At 36.0% G+C, this 22,381-nt stretch overlaps 1 protein-coding gene across 1 annotated transcript in view; it reads left to right on the top strand.

Annotated features, from left to right (window-relative positions):
* Positions 1–7,588, top strand: part of PTPN21 (protein tyrosine phosphatase non-receptor type 21) — a 108,832-nt gene extending 101,244 nt beyond the window's left edge. The window contains exons 16-19 of the mRNA XM_072622928.1: positions 4,169–4,297; positions 4,488–4,722; positions 5,269–5,429; positions 7,312–7,588. Coding sequence (XP_072479029.1) covers positions 4,169–4,297; positions 4,488–4,722; positions 5,269–5,429; positions 7,312–7,440 — 654 coding nt within the window. The 3' untranslated portion in view covers positions 7,441–7,588. The remainder of the gene's footprint in view (positions 1–4,168; positions 4,298–4,487; positions 4,723–5,268; positions 5,430–7,311) is intronic.
* The last annotated feature ends 14,793 nt before the right edge of the window (positions 7,589–22,381 follow it).

Below are 22,381 nucleotides of genomic sequence, written 5' to 3'. Positions count from 1 at the left end.
TTTAATTGGTATAGGAAATTCCTGACTGAGGAAACTTCTCTACCAATGCATGTGTGCACTTTTTATGCAATTAGAATGTAATGTCTTAGAGAGTTTCCCAGGGCAATGAGAATTTTAAGTGACTTGTTCCAAGTTACTTAGCCAGTGTATTTCAGAGCTGACACTTGAATCTAGGTTTTCCTAGTTTTGAGAACAACTGTCCACTGTCTTTATCTACTACATCTTTCTGGTAATGTGACATTTATAATAACATGTTTTTATACAGCCTGCTAAAATTTGCAAAATGCATTCCTCACAAAAGCCAATAAAAATAAGTGTAGTGTATTATTATCTTCATTATACAAAGGAGAAAATTGAGAAATAGAGTATTTAAATGATTTGTCAGTGGCCACATGACTAGTAGGTATTCAGCCAAAAGTCTCAAAATATAAGTATTAATTTTTTAGTATTAAAAGTATCCTTCTAAGGCAAATTGATATTATTATGAGCTCTGATTTACAAATGAATAAACCCTTAAACCAAAATCAAATCTTGTTTGAGAAAATACTTTATGTCTATTTGATATGTGGTAAATTAGTTTGTTTCTCAGGTAAGTACTGTGAACTCAGGGGATGCTTAGAAGACATTTGCCCCATATCCAAGAGTAAAATCTTGGTCTTTTAATCCATGTTTCTATGCTCTTAGTAACTAAAACCTTTATCCCAAGTGTAGTTCATTTCATGTATTTGGACAAGGGTACCTCAGAGTCAATCTTGGTGATCATGGAAGCAATTCTCTCAGAAGGTACAGACTGTTCTGTGAAGGCATGCCTTCACATGCTGCCCATAATCATTTCAGAACATCATTTGGCTCTTTGAAGAAGCAGTGCTACCTACTAACTGGAGACAACAGTGTTATGCCACCCAGCCATAGTAGTGTCAGAATCATTAAAATGGAGGAAAAAAAAAGATGACTCATAGTGAGTGGGTGAACAAAACCAGATCTTCTCTTTCCTCTTTCTCCTCCTACTCTTGGCTCATATTGACACAGTATTTGAGGCCACTATTTTCAGGCAAGAATTCCTTTTGGGCACTGAATAAAAACGAATTTATGGGAGGATTTTTTAATGTCTGTTTCATAATGCATTCTTTTATTTATACTGTTTCATTAATGGAAGTTGACATTTTTATCCACAAAAATTCAATTCCATTCTTCATGGGGGCTTGGAATTGACTCCGGGTTCTCAAATACTATTTCACTAGAATTCTAACTCTGGTAGGTTCTACTATCCTGGAAGAGCTACATAGTGAGCTCCAGAAATAGACAATGTTTGCTGTATAATAACTAATTTATCTTAAAATGATGAGGTTCTTTACAATTAGGTTGGCCATTAAGTGATACATGTTTGCCGTTAGTGACCTATGAAACAAAGAAAAAATATAAAATGGTTCTACCTAATGTAATCCTCTCTACCTTGGAAGTGATGATAGTGGTGTAGATAAAAAATGAGGGGAAAGGATATTAGGAATCACATAGTTTAGACTGTTGGTACTTTCCTTAACTATTGTCCAACAACACTTGACTTTGTTTTTTGAGTGAGGGAAGGCTGTGCAAGGTTACCAACCTCACTTTCTCCTCCTGAGTCATCTGGATCCAGTGACCAGATTTTCATCAGGATGGCTGGAGATGGCCCAGGATGCAATGGTAGACCTTGGCCTTTTAGCCTAAGGCCTTTTCAAGGGTCCTCACTTAAAGTGAGGTAATGCCCATTTAGTGAATAGGCCTCTTAAAAAAAGTAGTCAGGGGATGACTCCTTTAATGGAAAAGAAAAAATAGAGAAATCATGCTGGGACAGTCAGGGTTGTTGTTTGGAAGGGAAACTGTCACTATTGACATTCACTCTAAGCTAGGAGGGTCCAAAAACAGCCATTGAGTGGAGGTTGGGCAGGGACCCTTCCTTGTTCAATCCATGGGCTTCAGAGTTCATGGGGTTTAAGGTTTTAGGGGAGATAAGAAAGAAGAAAGGAAAGGAAAGGAGAGGAGAGGAAAGAAGAGGACAAGAGAGGAGAGGAGAAAGGAGAGGAGAGCAAAGGAATCTAGCCAAAGCACCCCAAGTTAACTGGGCAGCCATCAAAATTTACCTTCTTTTGGAGAGGAGAAGGAAAAGGAGAGGGCTAAGTTGAGAGAGGATGAGCTGAGTTACCCAGCTAGCTGGGTCCCCATTTAGGCAGCTCAGTTTACTCACAGGGTATGTTCAAAATCAAGTGCAGCTCATGTCATCATCTCTCCTCTTTGAAAACAAAGGACGAACACAACAACCTGTCCAGAAACAAATGAGTTAGCATATTATTGGAGCACTGAAGAGAACCATGTGTCTTGAATATTTTCACTATAAATGAAATCAAAAGACAAATGAGTGGAAAACTTAGAAGTTTCCCTTGGAGAGGCTAATAAAGGAGTTGATGGAGTTAGTTTCATTGTGTACCCAATGATAACAGGAAATGTAATTTTGTGGAATACTTAGTGTGAAACCTTGTAGTGCTCATTATGAGTGGAAACCAAAAAAACACTAACTGAAGATAACTGGCATATATACAGATGTTGATAGAGGATAAAGAAAGTACAGGAATTCTAAGGCACATTTTATAAGATCCCTAAACACTGTCAACACTTGTCCACAATTTGTAGTCAATTCAACATTACTGCAAGAATACTATATTAAAAAATGTGTGTGTGTGTGTGTATGTATGTATGCATGCACGCAGCTTGGTATCAGTGAAAATGCTTATTTTCCAAGTTGAAAATTAGAGCTCCCTATCTTTTCAGGAAGTTTTGAACCCAGCTCGTTCGAGCTCTTGGTTGTTGTCATCTACAGTATACGTATACTGATGAACCACCAGTTTAATTTTCCTTAAACAAAGGGGCTTAGATCCCAACTGTATCTTTTATTAGAGACTGTTTTTATCTTTTTTTCTTTGCATCCCCAGTACTGTCTTTAGCACAGTGCCTGGCTCATAGTAAGTACGTAATCAACACAGGTTAACAATTCATCAGTAGGGATGTTGACTCAGCAAAGCACTTTATCTTCCTAAGCATAAGTTTCCTTATCTGTAAAATTAAGATAATAATAGTTGTATTACCTATTTTATGAAGTTTATCATAGAAATTGAAAAAATGAAAATGAAATCATAATTGACATTTGTGCTCTGAGTTTACAAAGCATAATCATACATTTTCTCATTTGATAATGTATGAAGTACTTTGTAAGCTATAAAATACTGTCAAATACTAGTGATTATGAGATTGCAGGGGCAGCATAGTAGAGATTATTAGATTTGGACCTAGGATATCTGGGTTTATATAACTTTGGCTTATATAACTTTTGGTAAATCATTTTGACCTCTCTGAATCTCTGTCTCTTCAGCCATAAAATGAGCATAATCATTCTTGCGTTGCCTTCCTTGCGGGCATGTATTTTGGAAAGGAAATTGTAAAGATTTGTTTTTATTGTAATGAAAACTCCACTATTGTGGGCATGAAAAACTTTTCTAAATGTGCTTTTCCAAATATGCTTTTAAAAAACATTTTTACTATTAGTTCCAAATCTTCTCCCTCCCTTGACCCCTTTCCCCACCTACTGAGAAGGCAAGAAATACAATGTCCATTATACATATGAAGTAATTCAAAACATATTTCCACGTTAGCTATATTGTGTGGGGGAGGGGGAAGCAAAAAGAAAAGAGTGAAAAAATATACTTTAATCTGTACTTAGAGTTTATCACTTCTCTCTGTGGAGGTGGAGAGCATTTTTCATCATGAGTCCTTTGGAGTTGTTGTGGATCTTTGTTTTGATCAGAGGAGTTAAGTCTTTCACAGCTGATTATCATGACAACATTGTGGTTACTGTATACAATGTTCTTGTTCTGCTTACTTCAAATGTGAGAATATTCTAACCAATATGTGGGGTTTGGATATGTTCATTTTTAAATTAGAAATTTAAAATTTTATATTTCATTGGAATGATTATCAACTCAATCCAATAAATGTTCAAGCAGATACTCTGTTCAAGATATGCTATATCCTAGATTTCATAGATCACTTTTCTCAGGAGTATGAGCTGGTTGGTTTTTGTTTCAGAAGTCCCTAAGACCTTGATTTAAGATTTTCTTTTGAACTTTCCCACCTTTAGGTCTCTGTTGGTGGCACTGAATGGGATTATATTGCCACCCAAGGACCTTTGCAAAATACATGTCAGGATTTTTGGCAGATGGTATGGGAACAAGGAATTGCTATCATAGCAATGGCAACAGCAGAAGAAGTGAGTACTAGTTATTTTAACTTGATTCCTTATTCATAGGAGAAGCCTGCTTTTTTGTGGAGCTATGCTATTAAGGAGGAAATACAGGGAAATTGTGGGGGACAGTAATCTAATCATACCACTGGCAAATATAGTGTGTCTATAATGCATAATTTTTTTAAAAATTACTTTTTTCCAACTTTTTTTAAAGGAGGGTGGACGAGAGAAGAGCTTTAGGTATTGGCCACGGCTTGGTTCAAGGCACAACACTGTGACATATGGAAGATTTAAGATCACAACTCGATTCCGCACTGACTCTGGTTGCTATGCTACAACTGGCTTGAAGATCAAACATCTTCTCACTGGACAAGAAAGAACCATCTGGCATCTTCAGTATACTGACTGGCCTGAGCATGGTTGTCCAGAAGATTTAAAGGGATTTTTGTGTAAGTGACATCAGCCTCATGCTTGAAGGCTATGGAGAGAAAGAATGATATGCCTTCACAGGTATTCATTAGAATCACAACATGGTAACATCCAGAATAGTTTGACTTTTAAAATAAGGCTCTCAAGTGCTATTGGAAAGGTAGATAGGACAGCAAATAAAGATGTAGTCTTGTGTGGCAAGTACCCATTTTCATAGATTTAGAGCTAGAAGGAAACTTAGAGGTGACCTAGTCCAAATGCCTCATTTTGCAAATGAGGAAATGGAACCTTGTATGGACCAAGTGATTGTTGAGGGCACACACAAAACAGGATTTGAAACCAGCTCTTCTAAATCTAGCACACTTTCCACTCTACCTTACTGCCTCCTAATGAATGACAAATGAAGTGATTTCATAAGAATTATATAGAGCTTATCACTGACTCTCTCTGTCTCTCTCTCTCTCTGTCTGTCTTCCCCTTCCTGTTTCTCTGTATCTCTCTGTTCTTGTCTTTCTCTGTCTCTCTATCTCTTTCTTTCTGGTTCTTTCTCTTATTGACTTTGACAGCATACCTGGAGGAGATCCAGTCAGTTCGTCGTCATACAAACAGCACAACGGAACCTAAAGGCCCCAACCCTCCCTTGCTGGTCCATTGCAGTGCTGGTGTAGGGAGAACTGGAGTGGTCATTTTGTCGGAGATCATGATCGCCTGTTTGGAGCACAATGAGGTTTCTATTTATGTGTTGAGACTTTTCTTGCTAAATATGGGGACTTGAGATACTAGGACTCTAGATTTAAAATTGGAAAGGACTTTAGAAGGACAGCCCCTAATTTCCAAGTGAAGAAACTGAGGCACAGAGCAGTTAAGTGACTAGTGACTAGTAAGTGTATATGGCAGGATTTGTCCCTAGAACTTTGAGATTCTGAGTCCAGAGGCTTTGTCTATTGTGCACAAATTCCCTTTGATAATAAATTAACAAGATACATATTCTTCTTAGTGAGTTGGGCCAGGGATGACATAAATTCTGTGAAATCACTTGGTTGTATTTTCTTTTTGCTTTAATCTTGACTTTTTATCTTTACTATGAGAAAGTATTTCTAGTTTTTTTCCTACTTCCAAGACTTACTTTCATGCTGTATTTATTTGTTTTAATCCCCATAGGTAGATTTGTCTAATTAAATAGCTAAAGAATAGGAAGCACAGAATCTTTTCAAAAATGATATTATTGATATCTTTTATTTTTATATCACTTTTTTTCACAGTACGTTTCTCCCTTTTCCCTTAGCTAATGAATTCTTAAAATAGTTTTTTTAAAAAAGAAAAAAAGGCAGTTCAGAAAAAACAATCTACACATCATTCAAATCTGACAGTATATATAATATTCCACATTGACAGTACTCTATCTTCACAAAGAAGGGAGGGAGAAGAATATTTTGTCCTCTTCTCCAGGACCTAGAGAAACAGAAAATCTCAAGACTTGGAAAGGACCTTTGAGGCTACCAACCCTAACTTCCCATCCATCAGTCCATCAACTAGAATTTATTAAGTACCTACTATGTATCAGGCACTGTGCTTATCACTAGGGGTACAAAGAAAAGCAAAAACCAGTCCTGACCAGAAGGAGCTTATGGTCTGATGGAGAAGAAAGCATTCCATCAGCTATATGCACAGAAGCTCTATATAGAATGGACTGGAGATAAATCATCAGAGGAAGGGCAGTGGCATTAAGGAGAACCAGGAAAGGCTTCTTGAAGGTGAGGTTTTAGCTGAAGGAAACCAGAGAAGCAGGAGATGAAGATGAGGCATGAATTCTGGCATGGAGAACATGAAGATGCTTGGAGTTAGGAGACTGGGTGTGATGGGCAGCACAGGAGGCTGTGTCACTGGATAGCAGAGTATTTGGGGTGGTTGTATAAGGTTTAAGAAGACTGGAAAGGTAGAATGGGATCATTTTATGAAGGATTTTAAAAGCCAAATATATAATCTTTATATTTGATCTTGGTGGCAATAGGGAGCCATTGTAATTTATTAAATGGGGGTGGGTGGGTGGTAGAGTGACATGCTCAGACTTGTGCTTTTGGAAGCTCACTTTGACAGCTGAGTGGAGGATAGACTGGAGGCAGGCAGACCAATCAGTAGGGTATAGTCTACACATGCATGAGGCATTGAGGACCTACCTGTACCAGGGTGATGGAAGTGAGAGATGTCATTATGGTAGAAGCCACAGGATCCTTGAGCCCCTGATGGGTATTACTACTTTTAGAAATCATTGGTCCTATGGATTCTCATTACATGCACTGTGACCCATTTTCATGTTGTTTTTCATCTTTGATACAACCAATAAAGTACTTAGTTTTTGAAGGTGAGAACTCAGTTCCTTTGGCTCCATTTGAGGTATAAAAAAATTACGGTTTTTTGGATTCTTTGGCAAAACCTAGAATATGGTTAAAAAAACCATTTTGAATACATGGTATGGTGATTAAAGCTAGCCAGATGTGGGCATCTTTGGCTCTCCTTTTTCTGATTCTTCGCTATTCATATTTTTTCCTCTTCTAAATTCTCATCATGCCTAGTGTGCCTTTTCTGATTTCACATTTTTCTTTCCTTAGATGCTGGACATCCCACGAGTGCTAGACATGCTGAGGCAACAAAGAATGATGATGGTGCAGACACTCTGTCAGTACACTTTTGTCTATGGAGTTCTTATCCAGTTCCTGAGAAACTCAAGGCTTATATAATCTCCACCTGTTTCTCCTGGGACCCAATTACCTATAAAGAGTTTACAAGGGAAAAAAAAATGGGTTTAACAAAGCAAACCCATTTGTTCTTGGGCTTTCCCCTTCCCCAGTCTTCTTACACAAGGTGTAGGGTGCTAACGTCAACTCATGGTGGTGAATTGCATTGAGCCTTGGACACCCCAGGGCTGAAGAGGTGGATTTCTGATTGGGGGAAGTGCTAGAGAACTGGGGACTTGGAGTAACTAGGCTCAGCTCCTATCTATGCTGATTTGCGGTACTTGCACACATTCTTGAAGTTGTGTTTTCTAGATAAAATAATTCTCTACCTTACTGAAACTATGCTGGGCAGTTCCGTCAGTTGTAAAGGCCGTGTATAGATTTCTATCTCAAAACTACTTTTTGATAAGAGAATTTTATTTTGTGACTAAAATATCTAGGGGTTTCTTTAGTAAGAAACCCAACTTTCCATAGGACTTGTCCAAAATTGCAACTGGTTTCTGGATATACCAACTTTATATATTTTTTAAAAATGTTAATATCTTTTCTGTTCTTCATTTTCTTTTTGTTTATTTTTTATTATTGGTAACTTAGGGTTTAACTATCAAACTACAAAACAATGTTTAAAGGTCTCATTTAGGAGATAGGAAGCTTCTTTGCATTCAGAAAATTAATTTTTAGTTAAAAAATTTTTCACATTACAATTGAAAATATTCTCAAATTATTTTTAGGGTTTGCTAAAGAAAAAGTTGGAATTGAATGCATGGTCTCTTCAAATGTTTTAAGTAACAGAGTCAACAGCATTCGATATATTTTCAGTATTATCTTACTGGTTGAAATTTTAGTGGATGAATAAGATGGTTTTAAAGCACTTTTAAAAAAATTAAAAATCAGTTCATTTCAATTTCATTCATGTATCATTTTATGAGTTAAAACATTAACAACAGTAATGAGGACAATGTTTTAAAAGAAATGCTTTATAGTTTGAATGTAAGAAATAAGGATTTTGAGTATGTAGGATAAGTAAGATGTGAGGAAGTGCAACACGGTTGTGAATGTGGGAAATTTTTATTATGTTGTTACAAAGATAAGATACAGTATTACTAATTTTGTTCTCCTATATTTACACCACTCTTGAGAGTACTGGGGGTGAGGGGAAGTATTTGAAAGATTGACAGGAGGCAGGTTCTTCCCTAAGAGGATTCAGGTTCTGGGATAAATCATGTCATGTTTCTTGCCTCCCCTTCCTGCCCAACTTTTTATATAGGTGAAATGATTGTGGGTTGTACATCAGGAGCAGTCACAAAAGGGCAACTTGGGGGACCAATGAAATGGCATAAGGGGAAAAGATGGTTCTATGCTTTATGTTAATGCTAGAGGGAGGATTATATGTTAATTGTATGTATATGAATCTCCACATTTTTAAAAAAAAAATACTCATTGCTATATCCTTCTCCCAATTTCCATTCCAAAGTTGTCTCCCTATGGCACCAACATCAGTTCTCTTCTAAGTATGGCCACCACACTTTGGCCATTAGTGAGTGGCTTTGAATTCCAAGGTGAATCAGAGATGCAGCTTAATTTATCACTAATCAATAAGTGTGTGTCTTTGTCAACCATGGTAGAGGATTTACTTGGGGCAGTTTCACGGCGATATATTTACCAGTCTAAATTTGACTTATAAGAGACCACTTAAATAGTGAAAAAGCAAACTTTAGAAGATGAATCAAAACAATTTGGAAAGTAGGAAAATAGTATTAATTTCATCATTCATTTAAAAAATTCTCCCTAAAGCACAATAGACCTAATGATTATGTTCAGTGATAGCTAACTGCTTGAAAGAAAGGAATTACAATAATATTAATAATGGCTAACCTTTCTATAATGGTTACAAGACACTTCACATATTATCTCTCATGGCAGTTTTTCCTTTCTTCACATATGTTTGAATTGTTGTGGTGAGTTTTTTGTACATCTTTTCAGTGGTGCTATCTTCCCTACTATCCCTTCTCCCTCCAATTAGAATCAGGTTTAAATCTTTTTAAAAGGAGTTGATAAAAATATATTACACTATGAAAACTAAATTAAAGACTAATGTATGAGGTGTCCTTATTTTAATAAGTTGATCACAGATGGATAAATTAACAAAATGGCATATTTTAGCTTTAATAATTTACCTAAAATGTTGCATTATTTTTAGTAGATCTTAGAATGCATGTAATGCTTTTTTGTGCCCTCTGAGTATTTGAATATTTTGTGGTGGCTGTAAAAAGAGATTAGTGGAAAATAACTATACTATGTATTCTCCAAATTTATCTTTCAAACAATAATGTGATTTCATAGAGGATATAACAAAACCATAGAAGTTTGTAACCTTGCCATGATGGTTAACTAGCAATTGATTGTATTACAGCCTGTCAAAATTATGTTTAAATTTTTTGGTTACTTTTAGCTTCTAAGTAAAAGATTTATAGCAAGTCTATATTGAAATATGTACTTTCACAAAACTAGGCTAAGGTGCAGTATTTACCAATGACCAATTATTGTCACTGCTGACATTACCCCTTTTTTTTTCTTGATTAGGGGTTCTTTTGAAGAAATATTCTAGAGCATAGTTTAAAACAGAGAAATGAACGTCTTATTTTAGAATATCATGCAGGTATTCATGGAAAAATTGATGATATTCTTCTGGAACATCTACTGTGAAGCATGAAAAGTGAGCCCTAGAATTTAGTTCTAAGTTGTTAGAAAGTTTTGATAGGAATAAATAAGGAAACCTGCTCGTACAAACTTTCAGAGAGCAAAGAGCATATTGAGTACCCTTCGCCTCCCTGCTAAGTTATAGGGCAATGGGACTTCTAGATTTTTAACTACATATTTCTTTTTATTTGGGTTTAAAACTGTCCAAGTTTTCTTTCAACCTTTTATAACTATAACTCATAGGTTAAAGTGGGTTTAGTTTTGATACCTTTAAGAAAATTTATATGAAGATGTGTTTTGATTAATTTATTAAAAGAGGCTTCATTTGGGACAATTTGCAACAAAGAATGGAGCTCAGTTATTTTCTTTTGCACAAACCTTTTTTTAAAGGTTAATTTAGGGAAAGATGTTTATTGAAAATATAAATTAGTTTGAGTTTAATGTAAATTAAAGATTAAAAGTGATTTTTGATATAAAGACTTTAAAAAGATCAGGTTACAGAGAGTAATATGGAGGGGAAAAAGTTACTCAGATAAGAAATATGATAGTTTAGATTGCAATGGGTATTCATTAAGGCATATAGTTCTCATTAACTATTGGCAGAATATTAGGAGGGTTGGACATTTCTAAATTAAAAAATGATGATTTCAGAAATTCAGTTGAAGGGATTTCCAGATTGCTGAAAAGATTAAAGTGCTGGAAAATTTTAGAAATTTTAGTGTATTACATACATAAACAAATGTTTAAGTTGATGGTTTATTCCCCAAGACACTTAAAATAATGTTCAATTCTTAAAAGTCCAGAGAAACAACTTAAAGTATCCCATAACTTTGGTGGACTGTTAGGCGTTCTACTACTTAGTAAGAAGGAAATGGTGACCTTAGTTGTTTTTTTTAAAAAAATCTTATCTTTGTTAATGAGCTCTAAACTCAGAATAATAGCAAGTTAGGAGTGTTTGTATTTTAATCTCTTAAATTTAATCTCTGCTACTAACAAAATGTTCCAAAGTTCTAAAGAAACATTCATTAGATAAACAGTTAGATATTATTGATGATTCCAGTACCTTTTAATAAATTATTTGTTTTGACATATAAAAGACTATTATGAAAATATATGAGCTCTTGGCTTTATATTTATTCCTGGCTACATCTGTACATTATTATTCTGTACTAGATTATAGTACCATCATTGTGTAGGATTAATTTATAAGTTCATACCACATTCATGCCCATGGCAGATTGAGAAAGTTTTCAGTGTATATAAAAGAAGCTCTAACTTAGATGAACTGCTAAGTGTGTGTATGGATACTACTGAAATTTGTGTGTGTGTGCGAGTGAAATTCCCACTACAAAAACTTGATATGTGATTGTCAAGATAGTGTGCCCATTTAAGAGCTGGTCCACAATTAGCCAAAACGAAATTGAAGGATTTTATAATTATGTGGATAGTTCAGAAAAGCAATCTGTTTTTGCCTCAGCTTTGTGAACTGCTGAGAGTGGAACAGATTTCAGTTAAATGTACAACTTTCCACTCTGGGATTGTATAAGGGTGACCTACTTAGGTTTCATAAGAGTAGATGCACATAGAAAAAGTCAATAATGTATTATGCTAGGGGACTATCCAACATTTCTTGTTATACTGGAACTTTTTTTGTTTCAGATTTCACTTGGAAAAATAAAAGAATCTATTTGGCTGGGGATTTAGAATTCTTTTGCATTATGGATATAATTTTACAGTTATAGTATTTGTGGTAATAGGATTTGTCGCAATGATAGAATAGGACATTCTAAATCTACAAAATCAGATAGTTTTATTTTTGTTTTTTTGACTATATTTTTAAAGCCAGTACTGTATTTCTAGAGATATGTTAGATGACTTCCATAAAGCAGATTATGCTGGGCAAAAATTACTAGGGAAGGTCAGTCTCTAATCTATGATCTTCAGCTTTCATCAAGGTATAGGTTACCTTGTAAACCATCAGGAAAATGATCAATTACCTTTGGTGGCCTGTTTCCATATAATTCTTTTTGAATATCAAAAAGACCATTTTGAGAAGTTGGGTAGCCATTGGCACAATGATTTTAAAATTTGCCAAGTGATCAGTTTGTTTCCTGGTTCATCCAACGCTTGGGGCTAGATTTAAAAGGGGTCATTTATTTTTAAGGGTCATTAGGAGGCTGGAGGCTTGAGTTCTAATCCTGGCTCTTCCACCTGCCAACTAGATGACCATGAGCAAGCCATTTTATTCCACAAACATTTGTTTATCTGACTTGATCTTAATATCAGTTTCCTCACTTACACCATGAGGGAGCTGAACTAGATTCTCCATGAATTCTAACCTGAATCCATGAAATCAAAAAGTACAGACTGAAGGCCATCAGATTAACCATTGTGGATATACAGCTGATCTGACACAGATGGGAACTTGTGCCTTTCATGTAGAACTAGCAGTTGATATTTAGAGCTGTCAGATCCTAATTTGGGTCATATTCGCCTCTAACAGAGCAGATGTCTTTGAACAGGTCTGATAAAAATCTTCTAGGGACTGAGCTACTGTATGTAACTAGTTTTTGGGGTGGTGCATTAGCCTTTAGCATTTTTGGACCGTTTATCCTAAGCTGTGAAAGACATACTGTTCCAGGTAAAAATATAATGCCAAATTATTAAATGAATAAAAACAAGATTTAGATACTGACTTGGAATATACATTTCCATTAGGATTCTATTACCAAACTATTATTATTATTATTATTATAAATCTATTGCCAAAAGTCATGGACACTAATATAACTTTTTGCACCATCAAATAATGAGTTGGCATATCTCCTCAAATTAAACATGAGAATTTGAGAGAACTAAACTAAAGGAGGAAATTGTGGAACTTGGAACATTTTTTTTAATGCTAGCACAGCCAGTGGGTTTTAGTTACATAGTACATTTTTCATGGTATTGAGTTATGGGTCTTGTTAATGGTCACCTTGAATGTTTTTGGAAACAAACTTTCTTTGGTTAATAGTATCCAACTTAAAAATTCAGTAGCTCGGTTTTTGTCTTTGCAGATATAAGCAGTTCAGGTTTATTAGTATGCCTCAGAATCTCTAAGCAATACATTCAAATAAGAAGAAAATTTCTTTGCTATATCGCATAAGCAATTTTTTGGGAAGAAAGAGCAATTTTTAAACAGATGAGTGTATGCTCAAACTTTGGCAGCAGCCAGGCAATTTGGTTGACTTCGCCTGTATTCATTCCCTTTGATTCAATGAAGTGGTTAAGAAACTTAGTTTTAAAATGCTATTCTGTAATAATAATTAAAAAATAGGTTTATAACATGAACTAGTCTTCATATGGGGAGAAAATAATTTGGTGTGCAAAGATATTAATAAATTCAAGTGAAAGAAAACATGCCTATATCTGGTCAGAAAGTTATTTTATGTATATTCTGTTACATAATTTTTAAAAAAGGAAACCATTCAAATCCTACCAAATGGTATACTTCTTGAAGCAGGATTTTAACAATTTTTACAGAGGGAAAAAACTTTTGTTAAGTATTAGATAATTTTCTATAACTATTAATACAATTTGTTAAATCTGTTGGCTTGAAATTTGGAGAAAGTTGGTAGGATGTACAGTGGCCTTTAGAAATGCTTCTACATAATTTAGGCCAGTGTACCAGTTTTCGTTTTCAATGACAGCACAAATGAGTTGTCAAGTATTATTTTCCACTTTCAAAAATAGTTCTGTATGTTTCATTGTCTGGTCATTGATACTGTAAAAATGTATAATCAGAACAGCTTTAATTCTTGTAAAACTGAAATTGGTTTGTAAAGCAATGTATAAATTGCATTTGAAGGGCAGAAAAGCTTGAATGGCTAAATGTAATATATGTGAAATGAATATATTATAGTCTATTTTTGCCATGAAAATAAATATTTGAAACATTTAATGTGTGAATATCATGTTATTAGTGCAGCTAAAATCCTTTTGCACTCTTAATTCTTTTTTCACTCTGAGTATCAGATTTCAGATGGAATAATATTCAGGACTGATTGATTCCATCAGATTCTTTTCAAAACATTTGACAAAGATGTGGCATTTAGTAGCTGTCATTTTTTTCAATTTAAATATTAATTCAAAATTCAATTCAAATTCAGTTCACATCAAATGTTAAACATGTGCTATGTGCAGACATTATGTTGTGGGTATAAAAAAATTCTCTCAAGAAGCTTACAGTTAAGTCAAGCAATATTCATTTAACAAAGTATGTATGCTGCTCTCATACTTATCACTGTAATTGAATCTTATATTTATCAGCAAGTTGACCATGAATGTAAAGTGATCACTTTTTTAGACTACTATAGTTACATATAAGGTATTTCAACAGATTTTTTTTCCATTGGAAAGTATACAGACTACATATTAGGGAGGATAGTGACACATTTTGAGAGTTAGACGATATATACAGTGCCAGCTTTCAAAGAGATCAGTAGGCTAGAGGAATACCAAGGCTAACATAAAATCTACAAGCCAATACATACATGCAATACTTACAATAGTTATTGAAAGGGAGTTGGTTGAGCTTTCTTTTCATGAGCCCCAAAAGGAGTGATATTTAATTACAGCTGTAGAATAATGACATACTAGAGAGAGAGAGAGAGAGAGAGAGAGAGAGAGAGAGAGAGAGAGAGAGAGAGAGAGAGAGAGAGAGAGAGAGAGAGAGAGAGCATTGAATTTGAAGTTGAACACTTAGGCTTTGTCACTAACTAGCTGTATGATCTCGAGTCAGGTCCTTCTCTTACCCAAACTTCTACATCTCTAAAATGGGGTTAATTGTTGTGAGGAAAGCACTTTACAAATCTTGAAATTCTACGCACATGTGAGATACTTTTAGGTACTCAGTTATTTGCTGAATCATCTTTTTTTTTAGTAAGATTGAACTGACTCAATTTTGATTATTCAGAGAATATGACACTCCATGATTTGCAGCCATGCTTTATCCCCAGGAGAATAGTGGTATTAAAGGTATGCATTTGTGATAATGAGCTTGTTGGTATCATTGAAAGCAAGATTATATCCCTGTTGTCATCTCTCCTACTCAATTCTGGGCCCTGGTTTGCTGTTTATGTATGTTTATTTTATAATCTGCATTTGAAGATAAATAGGTGGCTCACTGAATTAGCTTGTATAGTCTAATTCCATGGGCTTTTTTCTCTCCTCTCTTCCTTCATTTCCGCTACAGGAACATCATACCTCCTCCAGGATAAGCTCACCTCCTTGAAATATCATCATTGAGAAATGATGTGCCTTTGATGCCCAGTACCGCAGCACCCGCAGCTATCTCTTTCCTCTGATTGGAGGGCTAAACAATAAACTCCTTCCAAAGCCTTCTTTGAGAGAAGGCTCAGAACTAAATTCATTTTCCATAAGCTGCTCTGCTTGGATTTGAGTCCGTGAATATCATTCTCCTCCTCTGGGTACTTACTCTCTGGCAGTCCCCAACCTCCTTTGGTGTATTTCTCTTCCCCCATTAAATTCAAGGGACAAATATTTATTGATATAAAATGTTTATTGTTCCCTTTCCTTTCCTTCTCTGACCCAGAATAGAGATTTCCACTTATTATTTGTGGTCTATTAAGATACAGTTTCATTTTCTGGGAGGTGACATTTAGTCATTTATCTTGCCCCAAGATTTTGAGTAGTTATTAGCCCTTTTCATTACTTAATCTAGAATCATGTCATCCAGCATATTTTAGCATGACCTTGTACCCATTTTTGAGTCAAGGTATATTTTGTTTAGACAACAGTTTTTAATGTGTGTGTGAGATGAAATCCATTTGGTATTCTGGTGAAGCCTATGAACCCATTTCTCAGACTGTTTTTAAATGCATACAACAAAAGAAACCAATTATACTGAAACACAAATTGTTCCAAAAGTCTTAGTGGGACTTTTGGAATACCCTGTAGAGTTATTGAGGTATTTTTAAAAACTCAGGTTTATAGACACCCATTAAGAAGCCCCAGTTTAGAGGATTCTGTCAAATTCATAGAATTTCTCTACCTTTTGATCATCTGTAAAAGATCAATAAATTAGTCACCAAGTATTTATTAAGTTCCTACTTTGTGCCAGGCACTCTACTAGGCCCTGGTGATACAAATATGAAGAGCTGATCTTTGCTTACAAGTTTACATTCTAATGGGGGAGCCAACATGGATATCTATATGTCTATATATGTCTACTACATATGTTTTTATATCTATACATAAGTATAAACATCAAGAGATCAAAGTAATACTTGTTGGCATACAACTGCAATTGTCTTCATAGTGATCTTTTCCCATCGTTTTCCATGTGAGAAATACTTAAGTTAAAAAGTCATTTCCCGTGAAATATTTCTGGTTACCTCTGGGTGCAATGTACAAATCTGGTCTTCACCTCTCTCCTAAGCTCTCTCACACTGCATGTCAAAGGGCTGGCTGAATATCTCCACCTGGACACCCCATCGACACCTCAAACTTAGTATGTTCAAAACAGAACTCACAATCTGTCTTCTTAAGTCCTCCTCTCTTCCTAACTTCTCTATTTTGGCTGAAGGCACCATTCTCCTTCCCCATCACCCATGTTCAGAAATGGAGTCATAACAATGAGTATTCACTTTTCATATCCAGTGAATGAATGAAAAAGCATTTATTTAGTGCAAAGCATTAACACCACAAACAGAAAGGCTTTCAAGTCTGTGGATTCTACCTTCAGGACATCCATTCCATTCTAGTCACACTAACAACCCTGCTAGTACAGGTCCCTCACCACTTCTTTTTCCTGTTGGTCTCCCTTTTTCCCTAATTCAATGCATCCTTCACACATTTCAAAATGATATACCTGAAGTGCAGGTGTGTCTGACCAAGCCGCTGCTTTACTCAGGCTTTGGTGGTTCAGTAACAGTAATAGTGTGTGATGATCAATTATGATTGACTTAGCTCTTCTTTGTAATACTATGATCCAAGACAATTCCAAAAAACTTGTGATGAAAAATGCTATCTGTATCCAGAGAAAGAACTGATGGAGTCTGAACGCAGATCAAAGCATTCTATTTTCACTTTATTTTTTCATGGCTTTTTCCTTTTGCAAACTGTAATTTTTTTTTTTCACAAACTGCTTCTTCTTTCACAACACGACTAATATGGAAATATGGTTTACATGACTGAACATATATAACCTATATCAAATTGCTTACTGTCTTAGGGAGGGGGAAAGAAAATTTGGAATTCAAAACTTCACAAAAAATGAATGTTAAAATTGTCTTCACATTGTAATTGGAAAAAATAAAATATTTAAAACAAAAAAGAAGTTTCAGGGGTTCCTATCACTTTCAGGCTAAATAAAAGCTATAAAAGTCATTCCCAATCTGACTGCAGTCTGTTTCCAGGTTGATTACACAATTCCCCTTTACTTATTCTTTTCTCTACCTACCCTGGCCCACTTGTTCTTTCCCATAATTTTCTGACACTGGCCTCTGTTCCTTTACCATTTCTCATGTGCTCTCTTATCACCTGTCCTGAGGCCTTGCCTGATGCATCCATTTGTTGTTTTGCTTTCCCTGCCCCTGTGTTGTTTGTATAGATCCTGTACTTATTTTCCTCTTCCCCCTTTTCACTGTTCCTAGAACATAACAGAAACTTGATAAATTCTTGATTGCATAGTGAAAATCACTTTTTAAAAATTTTGCTTCTTCAAGGAGGTCATGTGAGTCATATAGCCTCATGTCTTCTGGTTTCCTTTATAGTACACTATTTCAGTCCTGAAGGCAGTTAAATGGCACAGTAGATAGAGTGCTGGGTCTGGAGTCAGGAAGACTCATCATCTTGAGTTCTAACCTGGCCTCCGACACTAACTTTGTGACTCTGGGCAAGTCATTTAATCCTGTATGCCTCAGTTTCCTGATCTGTAAAATGAGCTGAATAAGGAAATGGCCAACCACTCCAGTATCTTTGCCAAGAAAACTCCCTATATGGGGTTCTGACTAAGAAACTGACCAACAACACCTCAATACTGATATGGTTCAGCTTTTTTGGGGCAGTATATTAACTCATGATTGTTGGACAGATGGATCTCAGTACCAAGAGCTAAATATACATGTGATTCTTACCACTTTCTTCCCTCTGTAGAAACAGAAAGGGAGCTCCCAATAACCCTGGGATCATTTTGTATTTTTGTTTGTTCAATGAATTTTCACAAGTGAAGAATTCATCCTTAGTAGCCAGTGTGTTAATGAGCTTCTCTGTACTTCTCAAGTTTAGTCCTTTGGACAGCAGGCACTAAACTGCTGGCAACCTCTCTGGAACCACCTGACAAGATGGTACTGTGGGCAAAACCTTTGAGAACCAAGGGTTATTTCAGCATGGGGAAGATCCATCCAAGTAGGACTTTTGTGGAGGGTGGTGCCAGTGCAGAAGATTTGTTAGAGCTGGGAGTAAGGAGGACACTGATATTATGCTGTATTAACCTCAGGTGAGTATGTTAAAAACTCTGGATTACAGAGAGGAAAACATTGTGATTATTTTCAAAAAGATATGACATCTGTATTTCCATAAGACTGTTAATGATTGTCATAAATAACTATACTTAATGTTATCAAACAGAAACCCTTTACATCACAGTAACTTGTGTACCAGGCACTCAAAAAAATACGTTTCTTGAGTGAGTTACTGATGGGTTTTAACGTGTGGCTACTTAGATTTCTGCCCTGATTAGTGGGTACTCTTTGAACTGATAGTTGGGTATATTTGTAGTGGTCTGTGTTTAGCCCCACTTTTTCTTTTCTAGGGGGAGCCTGGGGATATCTGAATTCATTAATTCAAGCAATACTGAGTATCTACTAAGTGGAAGAAATTGCAGGGTGGATTTAAAGATGAATGAGTCATGATACCTTGCGGGGGGTGTGTGTGTGTGTCTGTGTGTGTGTCTGTGTGTGTCTGTGTGTCACTTACTATGCTCCAAAGACTCTTCTGCTTTCAAGAAACCTACAGCATTTTGGGGAAATGACATGAATACATGGAAATAAACAGAAAATAACTGCAGAATAAGTGAAAAGTCAAAATACAAGTGTGGGGGCAGGGGGAGGGTTCTAAATGCTAATAGTCACTGGGAGAAATTACTTTGGGTGGGCTCAGTCAGGAAATTCTTCATGATATCATTTCAGCTGAATTGTTAAAGATGAGTAGGAATTACATAACTCTGGGTAGGGTGGTTGGGTGTAGGGAGGCATTTAAAATTGAGGCAACAGAATAGTCTTGGGTCTGTTCGTTGCACATGTGTCATCGACATTGGTTGCAGGTTGGGGTAGTTAGCTGATAAGGATGGTAGTGTCAGGGTGCATCTTAGGTTAGGTCAAGACCAAACTTTGACTACTACATCTTTGAGAGTCAGCATGGTACTGTGGCAAGTATGCTGGATTGGGGATCCGATTTAAATCCTGGTTTTTTTTTAAATGCTGTGTGCCCATAGGTAAGTCATTTCACCCCATTAGGCCTTAGATCCTACATCTGTAAAATGAGAAAGTTGAACTAGATGACCTCAAAGGTCCATTCTGACCCTAAATCCTGTGGTAGGGAACTATTTAACACTTCTGAATAAGTGTAGCATGAACAAAACCATGCTTTCAGAAAATTTGGCTGTTACATAGAATGGATTGGAAGGAGAAGATTAGAAGCAGGCAGATTAAGAGGCTACTGAAATACTCCAAAGGAGAAGTAATGAAGGTCTGAACTAGGGTGACAGCAATGGAAATGGAGTCAAATGGACAGGTTTCTAAGAGGAGAGTGGAGTCAAGGACTGGATGACTATCACTATAAGAGGTAGAATGGAGGATTCAGTGAATACCAGCTAAGGACATAAATACTGTTAGATTGGGCCAGGAGGTATTCTTTGGATCACTGATTAATAGCTAGAAGGGAAGGGATTTCAGAGGTCATCTAATCCAGCACCCTCATTTTATAATGGAGGAAATAAGAGTGAGGGGACATTAAGTGAACTGCCCAAGGACATAGGAATAGTAAGAAAATATCTAATCATGGAAAACTCAAAAGGCAGCTCAGGTGCAAACAAGAATTAAGAAGCAATTCTGTAGCTATCATTGGCCTCATGAATAGCTAGACTAGGCAGACTAAATCCCCTGATTTAGAAGGGCACAGAGAAGGCCCCTCATACTCCTGTCATTTCTTAAGTAACCTAAAACTCCAATATTAGACATCCTTCTTTTTGGTTAACATGTTGCCAGTTTTTTGTTTTTTTTTTTTAAATACAGATACCCAGGAACCAGGTTTGAGGGAAAAAATTCAAGGGTTGTTTTATTAATACTTAGTGTGAATTAGTTTATAGGAAGATTATCTCATAGTGTTAGAAAAATAACACTCCTCTGATCTCTAGATATAACTTTCTATAGCATGAGATTCCCAAAGACATTTTTAAAAAATGTACCCTATCTAGTTGGTGAAGGGTTTACAAAGTAAGTTTTCTCCAGTTATATTCCATTTTTCCCCATAGTTTTGATTTTTTGGAAGAAAATTTCTAAATATTGAAATACAAAATAGACAAATATAAAGAATATTTCTAAATAGAGAAGGATGAGCTAGTCACCTAGACTTCCCAAGTATTAATCTCAATTTTGCATATATATCCAGAGAACCAATAAAGCAGCTTTTTGGGGCTAGGGGGAGGGGACTAGGTAGGATTTGTAATTTCACTGATAGAAAGAGAACTCATAAGAGGAAATTCTTCTACTAATGTAAATTGTCACTTTCTCTAAAACACATATAGTCTTCAGTGACTTTCTGAAGGTCAAACAGACAATATGTGTCAGAGACCCAATGGAGCCTTGAACCCAAGTCCTGATGAGCGCTCCATCAGGCTATCTCCATTAAAGAGATAGTTAACTTAACCTAAAGAGGTTAAGTAATATGTCAAGTCACACAGACAGTAAGGGGAGAGCTAGCATATGAACTTAGACCTTTTGACTCCAGAGCCAGTACCATGATACTTTACCATTGTGTCCAATTAGTCTTATTTTAAAATCCTGTACTCTTCATGTATATTGGAAGATCCTTATTTATGTAGTATAAATGCTACTTTCACAAATGTTTTGAGAGGAATAGAATGCAAGTCTATATAAATAAAATAAAGGTGCTCCTATGTAACTTCTCCAAGTGTCTATGTCCTCTGACCCTCTTTATTCCTATTTTCATTAAGTAAGTTTCCACTTCAAAAAAGAAATGACAATTTTAAAGGAACTGAGAAGAGGCCACAAACCTAATGTGTAACAACAGTATAGTAATCATGACCTTTTTGTACAACACAGAATTTTAGAGATGGAGGTAATCTCACCAGGGAGAGATGAATTATAGTTGTCCATACAGAATGCTTTATTTTTACATAGATTTTGTGGTTTAGTCGTTTCAGTCATGTCAGACTCTGTGACCCCATTTGGGGTTTTCTTGGCAAAGATACTGGAGTGGTTTGTCATTTCCTTCTCCAGATCATTTTACAGATGAGGAAACTGGGACAAAGAGGGTTAAGTGACTTGTTCAGGTTTGCTCAGCTAGTGTCTGAGATCACATTTGAACATAGGTCTTCTATAGTTCAGGATGGGCACTCTTTATCTACTGCGCCTCCTAGCTGCCCCTACATGAATTTAGAGAACTAGTTTTCCAGATCTGTTTCTCTACAGATGTGCTCAAGTCATTTGTTGTTGTTGCTGATTTAGTGATGTCCCATGGATCTAGCACGCCAATACCATCCCTGGGGTTTTCTTGGCAAAGATACTGGTGTATTTTGCCATTTTCTTCTCCAGTGGACTGAAGCAAACAGATTAAGTGACTTGCTCAGGATCACACAGTTAAGTAAGTCTCTGAGGTCATATTTGAAGTCAGGTCTTTCTGACTTCAGACCAAGTGTTCTAGCCACTGAGTCATTTAGCTGCCTTAGCACCTAGGGGCTTTCCCACAAAAGGCATTAGTAGTTCCCTACTGAGGAAATTGCAAATTTCTTTGTCTGGCATTCATGTACCTTCACTTTTGTAGGACCATCCTATCTTCCTGAGATATCTTATATATAACTCTCTTCCATGTACTTTATACTCCAACCAAAATGGACTAGTCTCTATATCCAAACACACCCTGCATTTTCCTACCTTAATGTCTTTGTTCCATGTATCTGGAATACGTTTCCCTTTCCTCTTCACTTGTTTAAACCTTA

This window comes from Notamacropus eugenii, chromosome 7, assembly GCF_028372415.1.
Source record: "Notamacropus eugenii isolate mMacEug1 chromosome 7, mMacEug1.pri_v2, whole genome shotgun sequence".
Classification (NCBI taxonomy): domain Eukaryota; kingdom Metazoa; phylum Chordata; class Mammalia; order Diprotodontia; family Macropodidae; genus Notamacropus; species Notamacropus eugenii.
Note: the sequence above shows the minus strand (reverse complement) of the source record. Positions and strands in the feature narration are given on the sequence as shown.